At 39.8% G+C, this 22,083-nt stretch overlaps 1 protein-coding gene across 1 annotated transcript; it reads left to right on the forward strand.

The window, feature by feature from the left end:
* Positions 1 to 315: 315 nt before the first annotated feature.
* Positions 316 to 1,223, forward strand: LOC147446834 (uncharacterized). The gene has a single exon (XM_086524194.1). The coding sequence runs from the start codon at positions 341 to 343 to the stop codon at positions 992 to 994; it is 654 nt and encodes a 217-aa protein (XP_086380320.1). The 5' UTR covers positions 316 to 340; the 3' UTR covers positions 995 to 1,223.
* Positions 1,224 to 22,083: the final 20,860 nt, after the last annotated feature.

Here is a 22,083-nt window from a genome sequence, read left to right on the forward strand (position 1 = left end):
TAATGATGTTTGTGAGGTTAATGAAGGGCATTTTGGGAAATTTAAAGAAATTTAAGGGCATTTTAGGAATTTTTGGTCAAATATTAAAGGTATATTGGGAATTTTTGCAATTTGAGGGGTATTTTGGAAATCTCTAAAATTATAGAGGTATTTTGGTAATATCCCCTTAAAAAAAGTAAGTGGCCGTTCGAAAAGGCGCAAACACGGCGAACGGGTTTGCCCACACGCGCACGAGCAGCAGCGTCGCAAGATCTCTGTTTCAAATCCATCTGCAAATTGATCACTTCTCCAGCTTTCTTTCTCTGCTCAATCAGTAGCAGAACAGCTGCTGCACTCTGCAATGGTGCGTACGAAGCAAGTTGCCATCAAGAGACTCGAACTAATAGCTCTCCCTGGGCAGATAATTCCTTCTCAGGAGCGCTTACTCGGCACTGAAGATGAAGGTAGTGGTGGACTACCTGGTTCTGGTCCTCCTGGATCACTAGGCCCTCAAGAAGGTGATGATGGAGGTAGTGGTGGACGTGGTTCTAGCCCTCCTGACTTACGGGGCCCTAAAGTAGGTGATGATGGAGGTAGTGGTGGACGACGTGGTTCTAGCCCTCCTGACTTACGCGGTCCTCCTGGAGGTAGTGGTGGAGGTGGTTCTATTCCTCCTCGTCAACCTCGCATTTACAGATTTGGCGGTTATGTCAAGAGGCCTCACAGATTTAGACCCGGAACTGTTGCTCTGCGCGAAATTAGCAAGTACCAGAAAAGCGCCGACCTTCTCATCCCCAAGCTCCCCTTTCAAAGGGTGGTGCGTGAGATTGCGCAGGACCACAAGAGTGACGTTCTTTTTCAAAGCCATGCTGTCCTTGCTCTCCAAGAGGCCGCTGAAGCCTACCTTGTGGGCTTGTTCGAGGACGCCAACCTGTGCGCCATTCACGCAAAGCGCGTGACCATCATGACCAAAGACATCCAGCTTGCCAGGCGACTCCGCGGAGAGCGACATTAACGCAAGTTGGGCAGTTGTCATGCATGGTCTCAGCTTTGGTTAAAATATGGGGCTGCTTGCCATCGTGGCGAAGCAGCGCCAGTCACCGTCACCTACACGGTGACTAGCTAGCTGATATTTATCCATAGCCGTCTCAAGAGCCCCTGGTCTCACGTATAATTAAGATGTAGTCACGTGAGCATCGTTTATCAACCATATGTTAGATGCCCATACAACTATATCAAATTAAAATCAGGCACAATTACAAAAAGCTTTGTATAGTTGCATACAAGACAAATAAGTGGTGCAGGTATGACCATGCACGTGGCATAGCTATTTCAAAATGTAACTCAACTATGCAAGTCTTTTTATAGTCATGCCACTTCTTGTGAACACATCTATCTATACTATATACTATACGTAAAGGAGAAAAGGATCCCCCCAAAAGAGAGAGAAGGAGAGCATGCCAAGTGTATAATTTAAATTTGAACCAAAATGCTCACTTTCACGTATCACCTTTGGGGATTGCTCTCAAAGACCTCTTTTGATGTGCATTTATGAGCTTCTAGTAGAAGATTCTAAAGTACACAGTCTCACATGAAATATGAGGGATAAGTTCTTAGCCTACTAATGAACTTGTTCTATCGTGAGATCATCAAATGCACATTCCAAAAAAACCCTATGTCAATAGGGTATCTTTGGGATAGAAAGACGCACAAATGATCATAGTGACCGGTCAAGTGCAAAAAGTGAACCAAATGCAAAGACGATCATACCATAAATTACCTATAGAAAAATCCTTTAAGCTCATATGATCATTTGCAAGAGGTGTACATATAAAAATCTCAATTTTTGCAAGTGTTGAAACTCTATTATGAACATGGAGCATTAGGGAAAATTTGGACTCTCAAAGGGGCTCTATAAGGAGGTTTGACATTGCCTCTCTTGTTCAAAGTGGGCAATTCCGTGAAGTACATAAACGCTTTGTTAAAACCCTATCAACCAACATATCATTGGAAAGATCTTAGAAAGTAAGTTATGGCCTCGCCATTGAAGCTGAAATGTGGGGAGAGATTCCATTTATAAAACGGAGTTGTCACATCAAAAAATGAAATCTTCTAGAACATTTAAAAACTTTACCGTGCGTCCGTTTTGGACAAGAGGGAGAAAATCAAAGTCCTTATAGGGCTCATTTGAGAGTCCAAAAGTTCTCTAATGTATATAGACAATGTACCTATATGGGAGTTTGAAACAACATCAAGTGATGCTTATGGCATAAGTAGAAAATGGCTCGTAGGTATGGAAAGTATCATTTCTTACCTACGGCTACAAATTGACTTTCAAAATGATCCAAATTCGACAAGGCAAATCTATATGAACTTTGGGACAAGCCCATGCACTCCCAAGTGAAAAGAGACCACTATGGAGAGTTGGGAACAAAGCTATCAAGATTAGAGAGCCAATTGGAAGAACCTACCTCCACTCATCAAGTTCAAGTTCAAAAGGGCTATAGTTTATGTACTAGACCTAGTTAGAATTTGTTTAAATGTAAATTTTGGTTTTGGCAATCCATTTCAAGGAGAGTGCTTAATTTTTAGTAGCTTCTAGTTTAGAGTTTTTTCTTAAAAGATTTAGGTCTTTTCAAATTGGGAGTAGAATTTGGAAAAATCTTGTAGTTGTGCACATTTCTTTGACTTTCCACTTTCATGAGACTTTTCATTTTGTATATTATGAACAAACACTTTCTTAATCCATGTTCAACCTTCCAATTTCCAATTTCCCATTGCACCTCTCAATGTTCTAGCCTAAGTAATTAATTTTTTTCCCTTTTCCAAATTGGGGCCACTTGATGAAATTTAAAATCAAAGAGTGAACTCTCCATATTTCATATAATATAGTCAAGGGAAACCCAATAATAAGTGCATTGTCTTTATCTACATAAGATTTGAGCTCATGTTGATCTAGTGGACCATACGCATTGAAGTTGGCATCATGGCACTGATTAAAAAAGTTCAAAGAAGCCATGAAATGATAGTAAACTTGATAATAACACAATCATATCTTCAATTGCTCCTTTTAAGACGAAACATAATCACCGAAGTTGGATTTAAAATATGCATCATAGGGTGGTTACAAAGAAGGTTTTTTGAGATCTTCTCATCTCTAAAGACACCAACTTTAGGAAATAAATTCTTGTTGGCGTGCCGTGGAAAGTGTGTAATATGAAACTAAAAATATCCACCTCAATCTTAATGCTTTCAAGATGTGTGACATAGTGTGATATATGCGAAAACAAGTGCCACAGTTCCATGTGAATGCATACCTTGCCGGGAAGGCGAGGCCCAAGACGTGGCATCGTTGCATGTTTTACCACAATAAATTATGCCTAATTTGCTTTAGGAATGTACAAATGTTGAGTGCTTCAAAGTGGCGCGCTCCTTCTGCTTAGAAAGCTCAATATAGAGGATTTCGACCAAAAATAACAGGTTTCATGCGCGTGCATAAAGGACGTATCCAAAGTACTTTCCATGTGGGAAATTGATGTTTAATATGAAAATTGATCCTAAAGGTATTTTAAACAAATTTAGGGATTTCTCCCAACTCGTTTGGGCATTTTACGGGCAAAAAGGATCCTTTTTGGGTTGAAAAGGGAAAAAAATGGTCAAAAATAGCTGAAAAATAGGAAAACATGGCTTAAAATGCCACATCAACAACATTTCTGTCATTTCTCAATCCAAGAATGAATTTATAGAGCCAATAATTATCTCATTTGGGCATGTAAGAAAGGAGATATAGCCGTTCCAATCCAGGGTGCTACTGTAGTCATGTGCTACTTCCACTACGTGTTCAAGGCTGTGAAGCGACCAATTAGAGTTTTCACTCCTCAAATAAATACTTGGGCTTCTCCAATGAACTTTTCAAGCTTCCATGAAATGGTCACAATGAAGAATTGAAGCGTCAATTTAGGGTTTTTAACAGGGCAAAAGAGAACTGCATCTGTGCAATTGGGAGTGAGGCTACACATAATCTTCACACTCACAAGAGATTTGAGTTGTTCCTTATTATTTTCCAAAGTAAAGCTTTCATGGTTGGAGTTTTATTCTTTTTTAGTGTGTTTTTAGCTTCGAATCTTCTACGACTTGATTGATTTTGCTTTAACTCCTCACAATTAGAGGCCCGACGCTTTCCTAGCTGCACACGCACTTCTTGACATATTTTTGGTGAAGCAGATGGGAATAGGTCTGGGATGAGGATTCAAAAGCTTAACTAAAAGCCTCAAATCAAATATTTAAATCTATGGATCAACAAGAGCAACAAGGGGTAGCGGTTTGATCTTGTCACAACACATGTTTCAAACCTTTGCGGTGTTTATGCAGTAGCAGCAAGTTGTTTAAAGGAGAGAGATTTCCTCAGCTAAAGAACTTCAATCAATAGTGAAGAAATTGGAATAATTTAATGGTAAAGATGTAACAAAGTATCTTTGCGGGTATATTAAGAAAATGGAGCTGCATCGAGTGCCCGAAGCAGAGATGGTAAAAAGTTTTGAGCTAGCTGTGGTTCTTGATATCAAAGAGTACGTAAGGAGAATTAGAAATGGTCATGGGGGAACTTGGAAAGCATTCAATTTTCCTTGAAGGAAGATTATTTCATGGAGGACCCTGAAAGGGTAACAAAAAGGACTTTTTTAGAGTGGGTAGGTTCGCCAAAAGAGGGGCTTTCACCTACCGAATTGCTAAGGGAATTTGAATGCCACTATGATCAATTGTCAAGGATTGAAAAGGCTACCCTAAAATCAAATAAGACAGAGCTCTTTTTGCTGACTGTAGGTAAAGAGATTCAAGAGAAGTTAGAATTAGTACTTGAGGATAATGATGTGGAATAGGTCTTAAAGACTGATTGGAATGAGGTTGAAGATGAAATTTCACTATGAGCCAAGCGACAACGATGGACAGACAAGACGATAGTTAACCCTACTCAAAAAGCCCCAACCGTTCCTAATAGTCCCATAAAGCCTGTTATTGTGGTTCCAAAGAGTGACAAGTCCATTCTAAATGATATTGTCAAGGGAATGCAAGAGCTAAAGCTAAAGCTTACAAAGCTGGAAGAAAAGGGACAACCATCAAGTCAATCTACAGAGTAAAAACCTCACACTAGAGAAAGATTTTTAAATAGATGCATATGGTGTGATAGTATTGACCATGCAAGGAGGGATTGTGAAAGTTTCAAAGATGCCTTTTGATGAAGGAGCTTGTTTTCTTTAAAGATGGTAAGATTCACTTAAGTGAAACATGTACACTCTTGGAAACAAACTTTGGAAAAGGCGGGATGAAGAAGCTAGTTGAGGACATGGCTACTAGCCATGCCATCTGGATGTTTGAGGCATGGATCTTATTAACAAGAAAGTAGGCAAGTTTGGAGAAGAAGCATCAATTGATGATATTGGAGACTCGTGGCCATGCGCAATAGAATATGTTATGAAGGGAAAGATTACTAAAGAGGTTTTGCATGAAGCTAGAGATTGCATTTGGCTAGAAACAGGTTGGAATGACCCTGTAGATTCTTTGTTAGTGCATGCGTACATTGCCAAATGTCAAGCACTGAGGCCATTGTTGAAGAGAAATGTAGCTGTGAAAATGGGGATGAAGGTCCTTCAAAAAGGGCCACGATGAGTGGAGGTAGAAACTACATAGTGCCTCCTAGATCAAGTTCTCCACAAGGGATCACTACATCTGAAGTGCCTATGCAAGAAGCTACCAAAGAAAAGGAGAAGGAACCATCAAAATCTAAAGCAAAGGGTCTGGCCTACAAGATCCAATCTAATATAGAGGCAACAACAGATCTCAAAAAGGTTTTTGACGAGAGAATTTTGAATAGTAATATGGAATTTACATTAGGTGAGGTCCTTGGCATAGCAAAGTGGGATTTCCATGAAGAAATAATTGATATTATGAAGAGAAAGCGACAGTCTCTTACTGAATCTATCCATGTATAGGGTGAAGAAGAGACTTTAAATGCACAGAGTACATGTCTATGGTGAGCAAGGTGAAGAAATTATTGCTAGAAGCTACAAGTCTAGGGGAGTATTAAATAAGTTCTCTTCTTGGATGATGAAGATGAAGACGAGACCACTCACAAGAGTTATTACACTCAAAGAGTCATTGGGCAAGAGCAACTACTAAGACTTTGGTTAAAGTGGGAAACTTAGAAGAGCCATACATTGTGATGATAGATCATGGATCAACGATTAACCTCATGTAGAAGAGTCTATATCAAAAGGGAAAAAGGCCAATTGATACAAATCATGGATGGATGATCCGTGCAGCAAACAATTCAATAGGGGATTTGTATAGAGATTTTCCAAATGTAAGGGTGACTATAGAGGATGTGAAAGATGAAAAAAGTTTTTTTGTCCAGGAGATGTCTAGATACCCTCTTATCCTTGGGAAACCATGCATCACTATTATCCGTATGGAAACCAAGGTGATGGACAATGGGTCAGCTTATGCTAGAATAAGAATCTGATTCGCATGATAAGGAAATTTTTTCTACATGTTTTGTAGGATTAATAGACTATGGATCTATTGCTTTTACAAAGTGCGAGAACTTAAATCAGGGTGGGAGAAAACATGTAAATAGTGTACAATAGGGTTTGAGGACCAATGATTTGATAGAAGTTGATGAATGCATCGTAGGTGTGTTTGATGAGTGTTCATTTGTGGATACTATGCAAGCCAAAACTTGTTGATTTGCTTAATGAAAAGATCAAGATGGGTATTTTGGAGCCTTCTTGAGCTCCATATTCAAACATGTGGTTCACAGTTCCAATGAAAAACTATTCTTTATGATTTATTCAGGATATGCAACCTGTGAATAAGGTGACAATCACAAGTTTGGGTATAGGTCTAGTTGTAGATGAGTTTGAAGAGACATTTACAGGAAGGGAAATATATTCTATGGGAGATTTGTACTCATCCATATTCAAACATGTGGTTCACAGTTCCAACAAAAAATTGTTCTTTATGATTTATTCAGGATATGCAACCTATAAATAAGGTGACAATCAGAAGTTTGGGTATAGGGCTAGTTGTAGACGAGTTTACAAAGACATTTACAGGAAGGAAAATATATTCTAAAGGAGATTTTTACTCAGGGAATGATCAATTCCAATTAGCAACGAATATCAGGGACCTAACTACCATGAGGACACCTTTGGGTTTGGTAAGGATGTGCACCTTATCTCAGGGATCAACTAATTCAGTTTCACATATGATGAATGATATGAACAAAGTCCTACGTGACTTCATACCTCAAACTGCAATGCCCTTTCTTGATGATGTGCCAATCAAAGGATGTGATGTAAATGATATAGATGTGGCTTTGGACTCAAGGGGGCTCCCCAAGTAGGTGGAAAATCATATCAATGACTGTGATAAGATCTTCTCAAGGTTGGAAAAAGTGAACCTTACCTTGTCTGGACAAAAGTCAGCGTTTGGTGTGAATGAAGTTCTTACTGTGGGACATATGTGCAAGTCAATGGTAGAAGGCCTTGTCCGGCAAAGATTGACGTGATTCAAAGAATGAAAGAGACATGTGTAGATGTAATTAAGGTTCAAAGTGCAGGGAAAGATAATCCAATTGTGGATATGATTTCAAGAGCAAGGTATTTGTGGAAAGGTATATATGAAGATTTATCTCACTTTGTGGAGTCTTGTGAAACCTGTCAAATGTATTCAAATGTGCACCATTGTGATTTGACCATGCATCATAAGTGGGTAGTAGATTGGGTTACAATGTCGTTGGGCTTATGGAAAATGAGATACATAGTGCTTGCACGAGAAGACTTAACTAACCAGGTTGAAGGTCATGCTCTAAGAACAAAAAGCACAAAAGGGATATATAAGCTCCTCTTCAATTATGTAATTAGACATTATGGTTGTGTTGGGAAAAATAATTAACAACAGAGAGGGGTGAGCTAGATGAAGACAAATCTACGGATCTTTTCTCTAGGTTGGGCATTAAACTTGGTCTCACTACTGCAAATAATCATAAGGGAAATGGTAAATCATATCGTGGTCATCCTCCTATCATTAAAGCTTTGGCTAAGGCATGCAAAGGTAAACAGGGAGAGTGGCCTAGGTTAGTGTGACTGATGCTTTATGGACTGATCGTACAACTCATAGCTCAATTATTGGAAATGTGCCTTTTGAGTTGATGTACGATAAGAAACCTATAATGCCAATTGAGGATGTAATTCCCACATGGAATGTATTGCCTTGGGATGATGGAATGATTAGGGAAGACATGTTTTCTTTGTGCATACAATAGTATGAAAGAAGGCCTCAAGATATTGAGATTGTAGTAGCAGAATTTAGAGAGGCAATGTCAAAGAATAAGGTCTAATTTGATAAGAGGAATACGCTCATACCTAGAGGTATTGAGGAAGGTGATTGGGTGTTGGTGTACGACAATAGTCTTGAAAAGTTACAACCAGCATTCAACAACCATAAGAAAGATTCAAAACGATCGTTTGGTCCTTAGGTGGTCAAGAATATACATGGAAATGCAACTTATACTTGCGTGAGTTGAATGGGATAGAAATGAAGATTCCCATCCTAGGGAAAAGAATTAAGTTGTGCAAAATAAGAGGTGATACAGATCCCTTTGATTCACAAGAAATTCAAAATGAAGGCTCTGATGAAAATGCTTTGCGTGAGGATGAAGAAAGAGAGGACAATGTGTTATATTTTGTTGGAAGTGATGATGAAATCAACATGTATGTTGACTTAAATGAAGAATAAGCCTGTTGCAAAAAGATATGTGTGGCACATGCAGGAGGATGTGCATGTTTAGAGGGGGTGAATGTCATGTTGTGGCATGTGTGTAATGTGAAACTAAAAATATCCACCTCAATATTAATGATTTTGATGTGTAGGACCAAGAAAACAGATGCCACGGTTGCAAACGTGTGCAAACCTTGCCCGCAAGGCGAGGCCCGAGAAGTGGCACCATTTAATGTTTTACTACATTCAAGCAAGCACAATTTTCTTTAAGAATGTACAATTCTCAAATGTTTCAAAGTGGCACGCTTGTTTTGCCTAGAAAGTTCAATGCAGGTGATCTCGACCAAAAATAGCACGTTTCATGCACGGGCGTAAAGGAATGCCAAAGTGATTGCCAAGTGAAAACAAAAGGTTCACTATGAAGTTTGAGCCTAATGGTATCTTTCCACAAATTTAAGGATTTCTCCCAGCTCGCTTGAGCATTTTACGAACAAAAAGGGACAATTTTTGACTAAAAAGGGCTAAAAATGGTCGTAAAATGGTAAGAAAGAGCACAAAATGGCTTAAAACGCCACATCACTAATGGCTCCATCATTGCGCAAGATGAGAAGGAACATATAGATCCAAGAATGAGCTCATTTTGAATGTAACCAAGTAGATACATCTGTTCCAATCCAAGGTGCTAGTGTAGTCCCGTGCTGCTTCCACTACATGCTCGAGGATATGAGGACACAAATTAGGGTCTCCCCTCCTCAAATAGATACTTGGTCTTCTGCAATGAAGTTTTGAAGCTTCCATGAAATGGTCACAACAAAGAATTGAAGCATCAACTTAGGGTTTTTTACATGACAAAAGAGCATTGCATCTATGCAATTGGGAGCAAGGCTACACCTAATCTTCACACACACAAGAGTTTTGAGTTGATCCTTGTTCTTTATCAAAGTGAAGCTTTCATGATTGGAGTTTTTTTCTTTTTGAGTGTGTTTTAGCTTCAAATATTTGACGACTTGATTGATTTTGCTTTAGCTACTCACAGTCTACTCACAGTCAGAGGCCCAACGCTTTCCTAGCCGCATTGCACACTTCTTGACATCGTGTAGGTAAGCAAAGAAAGAAATGTAGATCTAGCATGTTATGGTGGCAAACAAGGGGTAAATAGTCCAAAGAAATGCTTTTTTTTTTTAGGAGATAGCTATGGAATGAGATTGGTATGCCATTTTCAATACTTACCACCTAGAATCACTATGGGATGCACCTATACATGAGTCTTTCTCCACTTTGAAAGGCAAAGGGCATGAGAAAAAGCCTCATCTAGCTAGTTGAGGGCAGATTGATTTCTCTTTTACAGGGGCCCTTGGAATTTATTGCAAATGACTTACGGTGATAGACCTTTAGGGGATATTCAATGAAAATGAATATGCAGATTCTTCCTTTCTCAAGGTGAAAAGGAACAATTAATTAAAATGAAGAATTGTTGTGAATGCTACTAACCCATTGAATCTTTAATGTGGGAGGTTAGTCCAAATAATTTCTAGCAATTTTAACTAGTCGGAGATTTGAGTGTGTCTATATCACCAATTTTAGCCCTTTCTAGCCCATTAGATCTTTAATGTATTAGGTTAGTTCCAAATACTTTCTAGCAATTTTAACTCGTCAAAGATTTGAGTGTGTTTTTATGGCCATTTTTAGCTCTTTCTATCCCATTAAATATTTAATGGGGTAGTTTAGTTCCAAATACTTTCTATAAAATTTTTGACATTTCTTGTTTGTTGGTGTGTTTTGATTCCTTGCTAGAGTACTAGAAGGGTCTCATACCACCCCACCATACAAAGTACAAAATTAGATGAGAATCTATTAGGTAGGAGATTACATAAGGAGAATACAAAGTCAAAGCCCAAGCGTTTTGAACTAGAGTCCTAAGTTCATGTATTACATGTATACATGTCTTTTCATATGTATGGAATGATGGTAATCATAGCTTATTTCTCTTGTCATTCAATTTCTATTCCACTGTGCATGTACTAAGTGCTTGGTTCTTTTTTTTTTTTTTAAGAAACTCAAAACCATTAGCATCTAGAGTGCATGGAATGCAATGTCTTTTTCATTGCAGCCAATAACTACTTTTTGAAGCCATATTTTAAGCCATAATAACAATTGTGAGTGGATATGTCATATTAATTGAGCAAATAATATACAACAAGCCTTAAGTACTACATGTGCCTTGAGGAGACAACATAAAAAGGCATTGTACAAGTCATAAGAAAAAGACCCTATTTATCCTTATCCAATAGCTTCAGCCAAAGGTCTGTTGTCTGCTTCCCCCTAGACGGCACCACCCAAGCAACCCTGATGTAGTGCTTGTTTCCATCCTTTGACTTTCACAATTGTTCCTACTCTTGACCCTACTAAATATATATGATCGGTGCTTTTAGGCATGATATCACTGAGCTGAGCTACCAAAAAGTTTCTCTCAAAGACACAAAGATTTTAAAATTTCCAAATCTTCTCGCTGCTAACCCCCTCCTAGAACCAAGACATTACTAAAGAAAATTACCTTCCATGTTCTCTGTACCCATTTGCATATTTTGGTGACAAGACCTTCTGAGGAACTTGAAGTCTTTGCACCCAGTCAAAGTGTCCGTGCCAATTTCTTTGGCAAGAATAATATTCCTAGTAGGGATAACCCCACCATAGCACCTTCAAAGTGATTATCTTCATTGAGCTTGGCCATTTTACTTCCCAAATGTTGTCTATTATACTTAGCCACTTTCTTCTAACCATTTCTCCCTCCAAAGTTTGGTGAGTAGAGTGAACAAGTACACTTTATCAATTGCACATAATTTTTGAGATATTATAGATAACTATCCTTTTATTCTAGATTCAAACTATGTTGCACCACCATTTAATACATCCTTCCACAAGCAATTGCTATCATTCTAGAAATGTGACAGCTTGTAGATTCCTTTGTTATTCACCAGATTCCCTTCAAAATTAATTCAAGGCTCCTCCTCATAGATTCGAGGGCCAAGGGACTAGTATAAGATGGAGCACTTGTATCTGAAGGTCTCTCCCCATTCCAATAATGATACCACTTTGTTGCTTTTTCCAAGTATCTCTCCCATGAAAACCCCCTAGCTTCAAAAAGTCTTGCTTGGAGCTAAAAAAATTTCATGCACTTTATCCTCTTTGGGAGAAGAGCTCTCTCCTGCCAATCATATCATAAGCCATCACCACCCAATCCACCCTTTTATTTGATAAGGATACTACTAGCTTTGCACACATGGATTTTGTATGTAGTTTTGGGTTCAAGATCCCAATGGCACCTAGGTCCTTGTGTCTTAACACCCATTCCCAATTCACCCCACTAACATGGAATTTTTTATTTTGTGTTACTTTTTCATAGGATCCATTTTGATCATATAGCTACAAAGGGTAATAGGGACAAATAGACAACTTTGCTTGATTGATCTCTTCACTTTAAGCATTCCTACTACATTATGGACAACAACTAAAACATAAAGGTAGGTAGCAAGAGCATATTGTTAGTAAAAAAAAATGCATTCATCTTTGGAGAAATTAATGTTATCAAACAAGCTAGCCTTTTATCTTGTACATGGGAGACCATCAGATCCTTTTGCATTAAGGAAAAGGGCTATAAACCTACCTATCTATTGAGCTCAAGCTATTCTCCTTATCATCCTAGTTAAGAATTTCATCTTGATTGTGTAGAGGATTGTGCTTATCATGTGCAAATAATCTGGTTTGGTTCACCTAGTTGGTCTCTCTCTCTCTCTCTCTCTCTCTCTCTCTCTCTCTCTCTCTCTCTCTCTCTCTCTCTCTCTCTCTCTCTCTCTCTCTCATAAGACCCTAGAAAAATTGATGTGTGTTTCACAAAATGTGAGTTGTGGAGGAAGGGCTAATATTTTTTGAGGAGATAACATTTGCATTGTTTTTGTGAGATGCTTGGTATTCCCAAATCACAAACATATCAATCACTTAGTGGGTGACCTTAGGAGGCAAGTCATCTCTCATGAATCCTATATTTTGTGTTTCCTCTCATGACTTGCGAGAAGCTGCAAATACATAAGGAACATGGAGCATTTTTTAAAATTACTAGAAGAACAAACTAGTAAGGTAATGAGCATGGAGAAATAAGCATGCGTGGATGGACTATATTCTTAACCACCGACGCAGCTATTTTATCATGGAATAAAATCACTCCATGTTTGCAAATAAAAATATATCCTAGCATATGGAGCAATAAGGTAATGAGCATGGAGCAATAAGCATGTGTGGATGGACTATATGCTTAACCACCGACGTAGCTATTTTATCATGGAATAAAAGCACTCCATGTTTGCAAATAAAAATATATCCTAGCATATTCATACCACTTTCTTGAAAAATTCAAGTGGAAATTATATTTTTTCCTCCGTTCTTAGCCGATTTTCTTGAATTTCCAACTAGCTAGCTCAAGGCTAAGTTGAGAGACAATTTTCCCAGCCTATGTCAATCTACATGCACTTTGTGAAAACATATTTTACATAGTATTTTTCATAGCTTGAGCTCAATAGCCATCCATGCACGTGGACAAGTAGTGTGCTCAAGCTATAAAAAAACACTTTATAATATATCTTGTGACAAGCTGGGAATATACATGCATAGAAGAGCAATGTGCTCATGACTCTTCAAATGCCCATGCATGGTGCTTCTGTTTGGGTCTTTCTAGCATGATATGCATCATAAGAGGCATCAAAATCTATTTTCTATTTGGGTAATTAGAGATCATAGATTTCTTGGACCGGAGTATAATGTTCTCCAATGGCCATTTAGTAATTGTGCAATATTAGCACTAGTATGCTAGCTAGTGGTGTGTCTTGCTAGTAGAGATGCTAATGTACTTGAATTCAAATATAGAACCAATGCACAACACCATGGATCCATGGCTAGGAGTAGTGGAGGGGACCCCCAAAATCTCTCTATAACTGCTCTTTCCATTGAAGCGGTCCGGGGCGGGCAACAAGAAGAGCAACCTCTAGACACCCTTCAAGGCTCCCGTGCTGCTCAATGGGGCTGGGGCACAACACAACACAAACCAAAACAACAAACCCCCAGCCAAATCCCAACTACACAAGGGGCACCACCTAGTTTAAGAGCAAACTAGGACGCAAAAGAGGAGAATCGCTAGAGCAACCCACAAACAAGCAAGGAATTTACACTAACCCTAACACCAATGGAACACTCTCATACACTAAAACACGAGAGAGAGAGAGAGAGAGAGAGAGAGAGATGGTGCTCGGGCTGCTTTGAAGTGTATCATTAATGATCAAGCAAACATAAATATATATATGTAAGAAAGAGAGAGAAGGGGGAAGGGGGTGCTTGTTGCACTAATGCCTTCTTACAAATCTGTCATGACCAATCAAGGTGAGATTATTATTTGTTCAACATAGCCTGAGTAAATTACACCACAACACATCACAAGAAAAAAGCCACCCCAATCACTGTCTTAAGGCCAGGGGAGTCCTCTCCACCCTGTCGCCCTCTTACAGCATGTGGGATTTATGGCTAAATTGATAACAATCCCTGGAGACAAGCTATCAAGAACTTAAATAAAACACCAAGACACTTACACATCATTATTGTCCATGACTTCACGTTGGAAGGGAGACAAGGTATCCATGCTTAGTCCAAATTCACCCTCCTTGATTCAGCAAATGTTGGGCTTACTCTAGTAGGAGAAATGATAGATTTCCTACTCTCAATTTAATGACCACTCTCTCTTACAATGGCATAGAGTTCCCTTGCTAATCACCCCTAATACAACACATACATATGCCTAATGCCAATGAGATTCCACTCAAGAGCTCCTTTTCAAGAGGTTGAGCATGGCTTCTCAAGCTATAGCATAGTGCTCTTTCTTCTCCCCCCTTTTTGTGCTAGCTACACCCTCCTTTTATAGCAATTTTGAAGGCTAGGGTTACTCCTCTAACCATGGTTGGGTTAGATTTTCAGCAATTTATCTAATTTCTTTTGCTTGGAATTATCAAGAAGTTAGTGGGGAAAGAGAGAGGAGAGAAATGGAGGTGATAGGACTTTTCATAGCGGGTTAGTGTTAGTAGAGTTAGTATTAATTTACAAATGGAATTGGATATTTACAATGGGAGTATCCATGTAGGATACAAATAAGGAAGAAAAACTCTTAAGAGGTAAGAAAAGGTGGATTTCTTACAAGGTTGATGCTCCAAGTGTCTTGAGTAGGGCCAATTTTGACGCTTGTTGACGGTCCACTAGCTTTGACGGTACATTTTTTCTCCACTCTTGACCTTCCTTGAGAGACAAGGTAATTGAAGTTGAGTAATCAACCACCATGATGCTGTCTTTTAAGAGATGAGGCTGAATTTTGTGGTTTTTTTGATAGATATGGGTAATTTGGAGGAGGAAAAATGAGACTAGGTGGTCAATTTTGGAATGGAATTGTGTGTGGGAGGTATGAGTTCACCATGGTTTCTCTTATTCTTCAAGGTTGAGGAGAAGGTGAGTAGGGTTCAGAGAGGAGTGGTGAGAGAGGTGGGGATGATGAGTGGAGAAGTGTGTGTGGAAGAGGAAAATGATAAAGTGGAAGAGAGAGTGTGGCTGCATAGCATGGAAAAACTGGGGTCCACTAATAAAATCATAGCTCACAGCTCGTAGCTCAAAAAAATATGAAAAAATTTGAGGCAAAATTTCAGCCCACGAGCTACAACTTTTGTTTGTATCACCTTTTCAAATTCGGAGAGCAAGTAAACTTTTAAAATTTAGCAAAACCGACCGTTTTTTTCCACTGCACAAGGTCCTTGTGGGGTCCTTCTTTGGATGATTCTTTTGAATACCTCCAAGAGTGAGCCCTCCATAGTGCATGTATGCATGCCACCTACCCTTGACCTTATTTGGTAGGTCTATAATTGAAGATATTGTTGAGATCATGATATAAGTGAATAGTACAACTAAGAAAATCAAATATTGAGGGGTCTAAAAAATATGTACATGTCAAATATAAATAATATAAGTGAAAAAAATATAAAGGGGTCAAAAGAAATCTCTCTCATTATGAGGCTACCATAAAAAGATAAATATTTTTGGTGTTCTAATGTTTCAGAAAAAAAACAAAATAGATGTAGGAAGGGAAAAATCACAATAGTGAAAAAATATACACATAAATAAAACTAGTTTTTTTTGGATTTTTGTTGGGGTGGAGTTACACCAAATATAAGAGAAGCTTACATGAAAATATTTCTATATGGAATAAAGAGTAAGAAAAATTGTGGTAATGGTGAGGCAATGTACAAAGCATAAATAACACACACCTAGGTAAAAATATTTAAATAAATACCAAAATAATTATGAAAAAATCTTTTATTTAGGCCCTATATACAAAGAAATATTTACATACGCATGGGCCATAATATACTTATATTTTTTATATTTTTTATTTTTTTTGGCTCAACTAGCCCAATGACTAGCTAATTGAGGGTTTTTTATTTCAGTAAGGAGATATGGGAAAAGTCCCCTAACTCACACGCACCTATATACAGTGAAAGGGTGAGGGTAACCACAGTGTTTGAGTGATTTGATAGGGTGAGATAACTCACTATGGCAATTACAGAGAGCCGAAAAAACGGCTATCACCATCTACTAACTAGCCAGTATGTCAACAAAGGCTTTTCTTCACCCAACACATAGTGTGTCATCTTTTTGTGTGGATACTTTCTAAGACCCAACTCCTCCTAAACATTTATATCCCTCCACCTCAATGCCTCTACGATCGTTCCACCCCTATCATCATCCACATGCATGGAGTGCAAAAAACAACAACCCCAAAGTGCAAGATCCAATTACCACCAAAGTCAAAGTATCAAAGTTCCAAGAGGTGTTAGCAAATCAAAATAAGGCCAAGAAGTATGAGCCAAATATTACTTGCTAAGACTATAGGACGACTTGTGAATCATAAAAGTCGCATTTGGTCAGTTTTTCATTAAAGGCTATTAATAGGTGAGGGGCTAAATTTCACATATGTTTGCACTTTTCCAATTTAGCACTCATTTTCATGTTATTTTCAAGCCAAAAACCCAGATAGTGCACAAAAATCACTTATTCATTGACTCCAAGGTCAAAAAACGCACTTACTTTGAACCAAAGCCAAAATCCAACACAAAACACAACTTATGTGTCTAAAACTGATCAAACCACATTCAGTTATTTGGGACATCACAACTAAACACCCCATAACTTCAAAGTCATGATTAATAGCTTAGGAGTAAATATCGATGGGACTTGGCAAAGTTCGGTCATCACTTGCTCCTACATACTCTCAATACCCCACATATCAACTTTCCAACCAAATGGACATTCCAAAATTGTGAATCATCACTTGTTCATTTTCAAAGATCTTCAAGCCAAACATTGATCAGAATAGTGTGTTTTTGCATCCAAATGCTTCCAAAAGTGAAACCCTATCATTATTCAATTCCTTCCACCCAAGTTCAAAAGCAAACCCCAAAATTGAAACATGATTGGTGAAATAGCTATTAATCACGATTAATAGCCCAATGTGAAATTTTTATCCAGGTGTTTTTGAAAAGTTCATAAATTTTTTTCTGTAGCTTTTGTTGATGACATTTTGATTTTCCTACTTCAAAATGAGCAATCACAATTCATGCAGGAAACATTTCTGTAATCCTACTTTGAAATGTACCTAAAGGAAGATTTTTGTATGTTTGCACTCGGAATCAATGCAAAGCTCGATGGCCCTTGCAAAGAAGAAGTCAATGAAGCAAAGATTGAAAGAGTCTCCACGTTAACAATTGCAAGAAGAATGCATAGGGGTACCAAAGAAGACATATGCCAGAGAAGACCTCCTCAAGAAGCATCACATTAATGACCACCGTGTGCTTGTTTCCCAATGCTCACACACTCCACAAGACCTCCACACAATGCACACCCACTACCACAGTTTGTCTCCACCCTTGCACACGTACAAAACCACTCAATCTCACTCTCTCACACAAAGCACTACCGGTTTGGGGGGGGCACAAACATCCACACTTCCGGCACCGCGGGGGGGACACAAGATCAAGAGAAAGAGAAGGGGGGAAGGGGAAATGACAACACAACTGGGCAATAGTGGCTTGAATATAATTCAAAAGGCACATACAAAGTTTGCACTACCATCACAATGGCCATTTTTATGAGAAGGTACAAAGGGGGTTGACAGGAACACTCCTTTATCAAGAAACTCCACTCTGCATGCTTCAAACGGCATCGAAAATCCCTTCATTTGATTAAAAAAATGGCTTATATAGTAGATGACCTTTAGCTTTGGAAACTGCATTCCAATTGGCCCATCTGCAATCTCAATTTGGCATCTTTGGAAGGGGGGATCCACCTTGTTTGATATGCTCTCTCTTTGCTCTCTTGAAGGGGGTGCACTAGCGATGTCGCTAGTTCTCCTTGGCATTTTGAAATTTTAATTAACCATTTTGATTTTGAATGTTCCTTCAACCTTTGGAAGCCCCCTCTGATGGGCCCTTGACCTCCTTTTGACCGGCCATTTTGGCCACCCCATTCTCTCTCTCTCTCTCTCTCTCTCTCTCTCTCTCTCTCTCTCTCTCTCTCTCTCTCTCTCTCTCTCTCTCTCTCTCTCTCTCTCTCTCTCTCTCTCTCTCTCTCTCTCTCTCTCTCTCTCTCTCTCTCTCTCTCTCTCTCTCTCTCTCTCTCTCTCTCTCTCTCTCTCTCTCTCTCTCTCTCTCTCTCTCTCTCTCTCACACACACACACACACACACACACATGCACTCTCCCTTGGTCTTCTCTCCTGCATACCCGTACCCTCACTAGGGATCTCGCTAGTGGGGCTCTTCTCCTTACTCTCAAAATGGGCGGCCTCAGAACCGTGGGAACCAGGCCATTAGAGGGATCTTACCACATAAGCATCACACATCAATGCCACACAACAACCGTTGGCCATCGGATGCTACTGGAATCACCGTATCCCAACCAAAAAAGTCGTTGTTTCTGTCGTACGCCTCTAAGCTCGCGCATGTAGCACTGAGATCAGAGCTCCATGGCCACGCTCGTGAAGAGTTCTAACTCCTTCTTGTGATACCTCTAATGGGCATGCCTTTGGGCTATATAGCATGTGTTCTAGCTTGTTGTCACTACATGTGGTGCCATTCGATGGCCACATGGCATGCCCCCATGCATTTGCCCTTACAAGCTCTTCACTAAATCCTCCTTCTTCCCATTTCTTCCCTACAAATTCAGATCTAAACCATTTTTGGCTTACCCTCCCAATCTCCTTGCCATAAAGAGATACCAAAACCCACCATCTTGAACTCAAATTCCCACCATCATTACTGCATTTGGACCCCATCAAGGCTCGCAAACCCAAAAAATAGACAAGGGCATCTGGTACCTCCCTCCAAGCAATTGTGTTAAACTTCAAATTGGGAGATCTCCTTCGTCCAAACTCCAATCGATATGCCATCAGATCTTGTTGACTTCACTTGATGCACATCACCTTCTAAAATTGTGGCTAGGCTCCAAAAATTCCAAATGGCGCCTCTCCCAATGCGGTTAGCTCGGACCATAAGTAGCCCTTGACAAATCTTCTTATGGCCATAACTTGTAATCTAGAGCTCCGATCCGCAATTCAAAATGTTATGGAATTGATATTTTATTATTTGTTGCAGCTGACAAGTGGAAAAATACTGGGACCAAGCTAGGCCTATGCGAATGAAATTATATACATTGTACATTTTATTATTCAAGTGCTCTTTTATGAGCTTTGGCCATTTATGACCGGCCGGCCAGTTTGTACTCAATTTGACCATTTAAGAAATCTATAAATGAAATAGGTGCAAGAGGGAAATGGTCACTCTTGCACGGGGGGAGATTGCACCCAGTGCCTGTGTACTTCTTCTCTCCTCTCCCCTCTTCTCTCTCGCCATGCCAGGCGTAGCACTCCGCTCTCTCCCGCTCTTTATCTCTCTCTGTTCGCGTATAGCGTCGATTATGTGCTCGTGGATTCGCCAGGTATGGAGATTTTTCCGTTTTACGGCTTGCAGTATATTGTTTTTGGTATTTTGCAGGGCTCTCTACGCTCCCGTCTGTAGGAGTGGTATCACAGCGTAGGCTATGCTCCGAGATCGACAAGCATCAGCTAAGTATTTTGTCCTCTCATGCTTGTAATTGTTATTAGTTGCTTCAGCTTGCAATAATTAGTGCTAATTGTATAATGCAGTTAGTCATCTTCGAAATTAAAGAGAATTTCTTCTTTATGTCATGATATAGTAATTACTAGTGAAATTATGATAATTAAGCATAGTAATTGAGCAGATTAAAACTTAGAGACAATACCCAATAATAAGAAGAGATTAGCATACGACCTTAGAAAGGATATTACAAAAGATTAAATATTAGAGAGGAGATTAAAAAGGGATTAATGAAGTGATTAAGAGGAATTATAACTATTAGTATCGTTAACACTTGTTAAGGTGCATAGTTAGATGACTGATAGTATCAGAAAAAAAAAAAAAAAATTGAAGAAGTGCGGATCAAAGTACGAAGAGAGCATTGTTGTTTTACTTTATTATTTACCCACTGCTCTGCACTGGGTCCCTCTCTTGCAAGCCAATTGATAGATATCTCCTTGTATTCCCCGCGTAGGTGATTTCAAAACGAGCTTCTTTTCCGTGGGAAACAACCCACTTAGAAAGTGTATATATATAAAAATATATATATAAGTGTAAATATATATATAAGTGTGTGGAGCGCTGAGTATCTCTATCGGACGATTACTGGTAGCACTGGCATGTTGAACAGTAGCGGCGGCGACCCCAAATTGGGGCATCACTTGCTTGCGGGTTGTCGAGGCCAACCCTATGGTGGCGGAGTCGGCATCCATAAGCATCTAAAATGCCACGTCAGCACGTAGGCACCCTAATCGAGTCGCTACCCCTATCTGCAAGCTTGCTATGGTTGCACAACCGCTGGACTCAACGTGCCAACCAGCTACTTGTTCCCCAACTCTCAGGGCATGCATACTTCCTCTCTCTCTCTCTCCCTCTCATGCAAATACCGCACTCATGTTCTCTTTCTTTGGCGCGCGCACGTACACACAGTTTCAGCCGCCAGTTCCCTCACAACCTACCGTAGCTCTTGCATGGCGGCGCCACATGCATAGACTGATAATTACCACTTATAATTACCACCAGTTTCCGTTACCCTTTGGGTCTGCATGGCGTCAGCCCACCACCCAGCAATCAGTGGCGCATGTAGTTGTACGGTGCAGTCCACCAACCACAGAATTCTTCTCTCTCTCACACTCTCTTTATTGAACAAAAAGCCTCCATGCAAACACTCTTTGCAACCACCAATTCCACTGCCTGGCATCTCTCTCTCCCCTCTCACGATCTTTCTTTGTCGTTCTCTGGCCGCCAACCACCCTCGCTCTCTCATCTCAACCGGTGGATGCTCACTCTCTCTTTTTGTCTCCCTCACCAAATTGCTGCAGCCCACTCTCGCCTTCACTTTCTATACGACAATCTATAACATAAACTGCGGCCAGTTGTCGGCCAGGTGTGACTTTCAGCCCGCTGAACATCTCAACTCTTACTCTCATTCTCTCTTGTTAGAGTTTCGTAACTTCCTCCTCCACTAGCTTTGTGTCGAGCGGTCCCGATGGCTGCAACCAACCACCCAGCCTCTTTTCGGCTCCAGCTAGGCGTGGCCTGCCATGCAGATCAGTCGATGTAAGCGCGATGGCTTGCAGCTCAACCTTCCTCCACCGACCTTAGTAGGCGGCTAAACCTCATGGGGACACAAAACTCAATTGGCACGGACCCCTGCATGCTACTGGGGCCGGAGATAGAGAGCTCACTAGAAGCTACTGAAGAGCTTTGACACCGTCCGATTCTGTTGGGGGGAGAAAGAAGGAGAGTCGTTGCATGGATCTGAGTATAGCGGTGGGCATTGACGGAAATCTTCTACAGCCGCCGCTGCTAATCCTCGGACAGCGCCGATGCCAGCAACCAAAGTTTCACACATCGATGTTCAAATTTTTTATTTTAAATTATTTTGTACCCGCTCCAAAAGGATTGTATTATTTTATTCTAGATTCCCATAGGCCTTTTTCCTGCGTTTAATATCGCATTCAATTTCATTTCGCTCTCTCTCTCTCTCTCTCTCTCTCTCTCTCTCTCTCTCTCTCTCTCTCTCTCTCTCTCTCTCTCTCTCTCTCTCTCTCTCTCTCTCTCTCTCTCTCTCTCTCTCTCTCTCTCTCTCTCTCTCTC

The sequence above is a fragment of the Adiantum capillus-veneris genome, chromosome 11 (genome assembly GCF_014529385.1).
Source record: "Adiantum capillus-veneris isolate H3 chromosome 11, ASM1452938v2, whole genome shotgun sequence".
Classification (NCBI taxonomy): domain Eukaryota; kingdom Viridiplantae; phylum Streptophyta; class Polypodiopsida; order Polypodiales; family Pteridaceae; genus Adiantum; species Adiantum capillus-veneris.

Excerpts from the sequence above, each read along its gene's own strand:
- LOC147446834 (XM_086524194.1), top strand. The coding sequence starts at position 341 with ATGGTGCGTACGAAGCAAGTTGCCATCAAGAGACTCGAACTAATAGCT.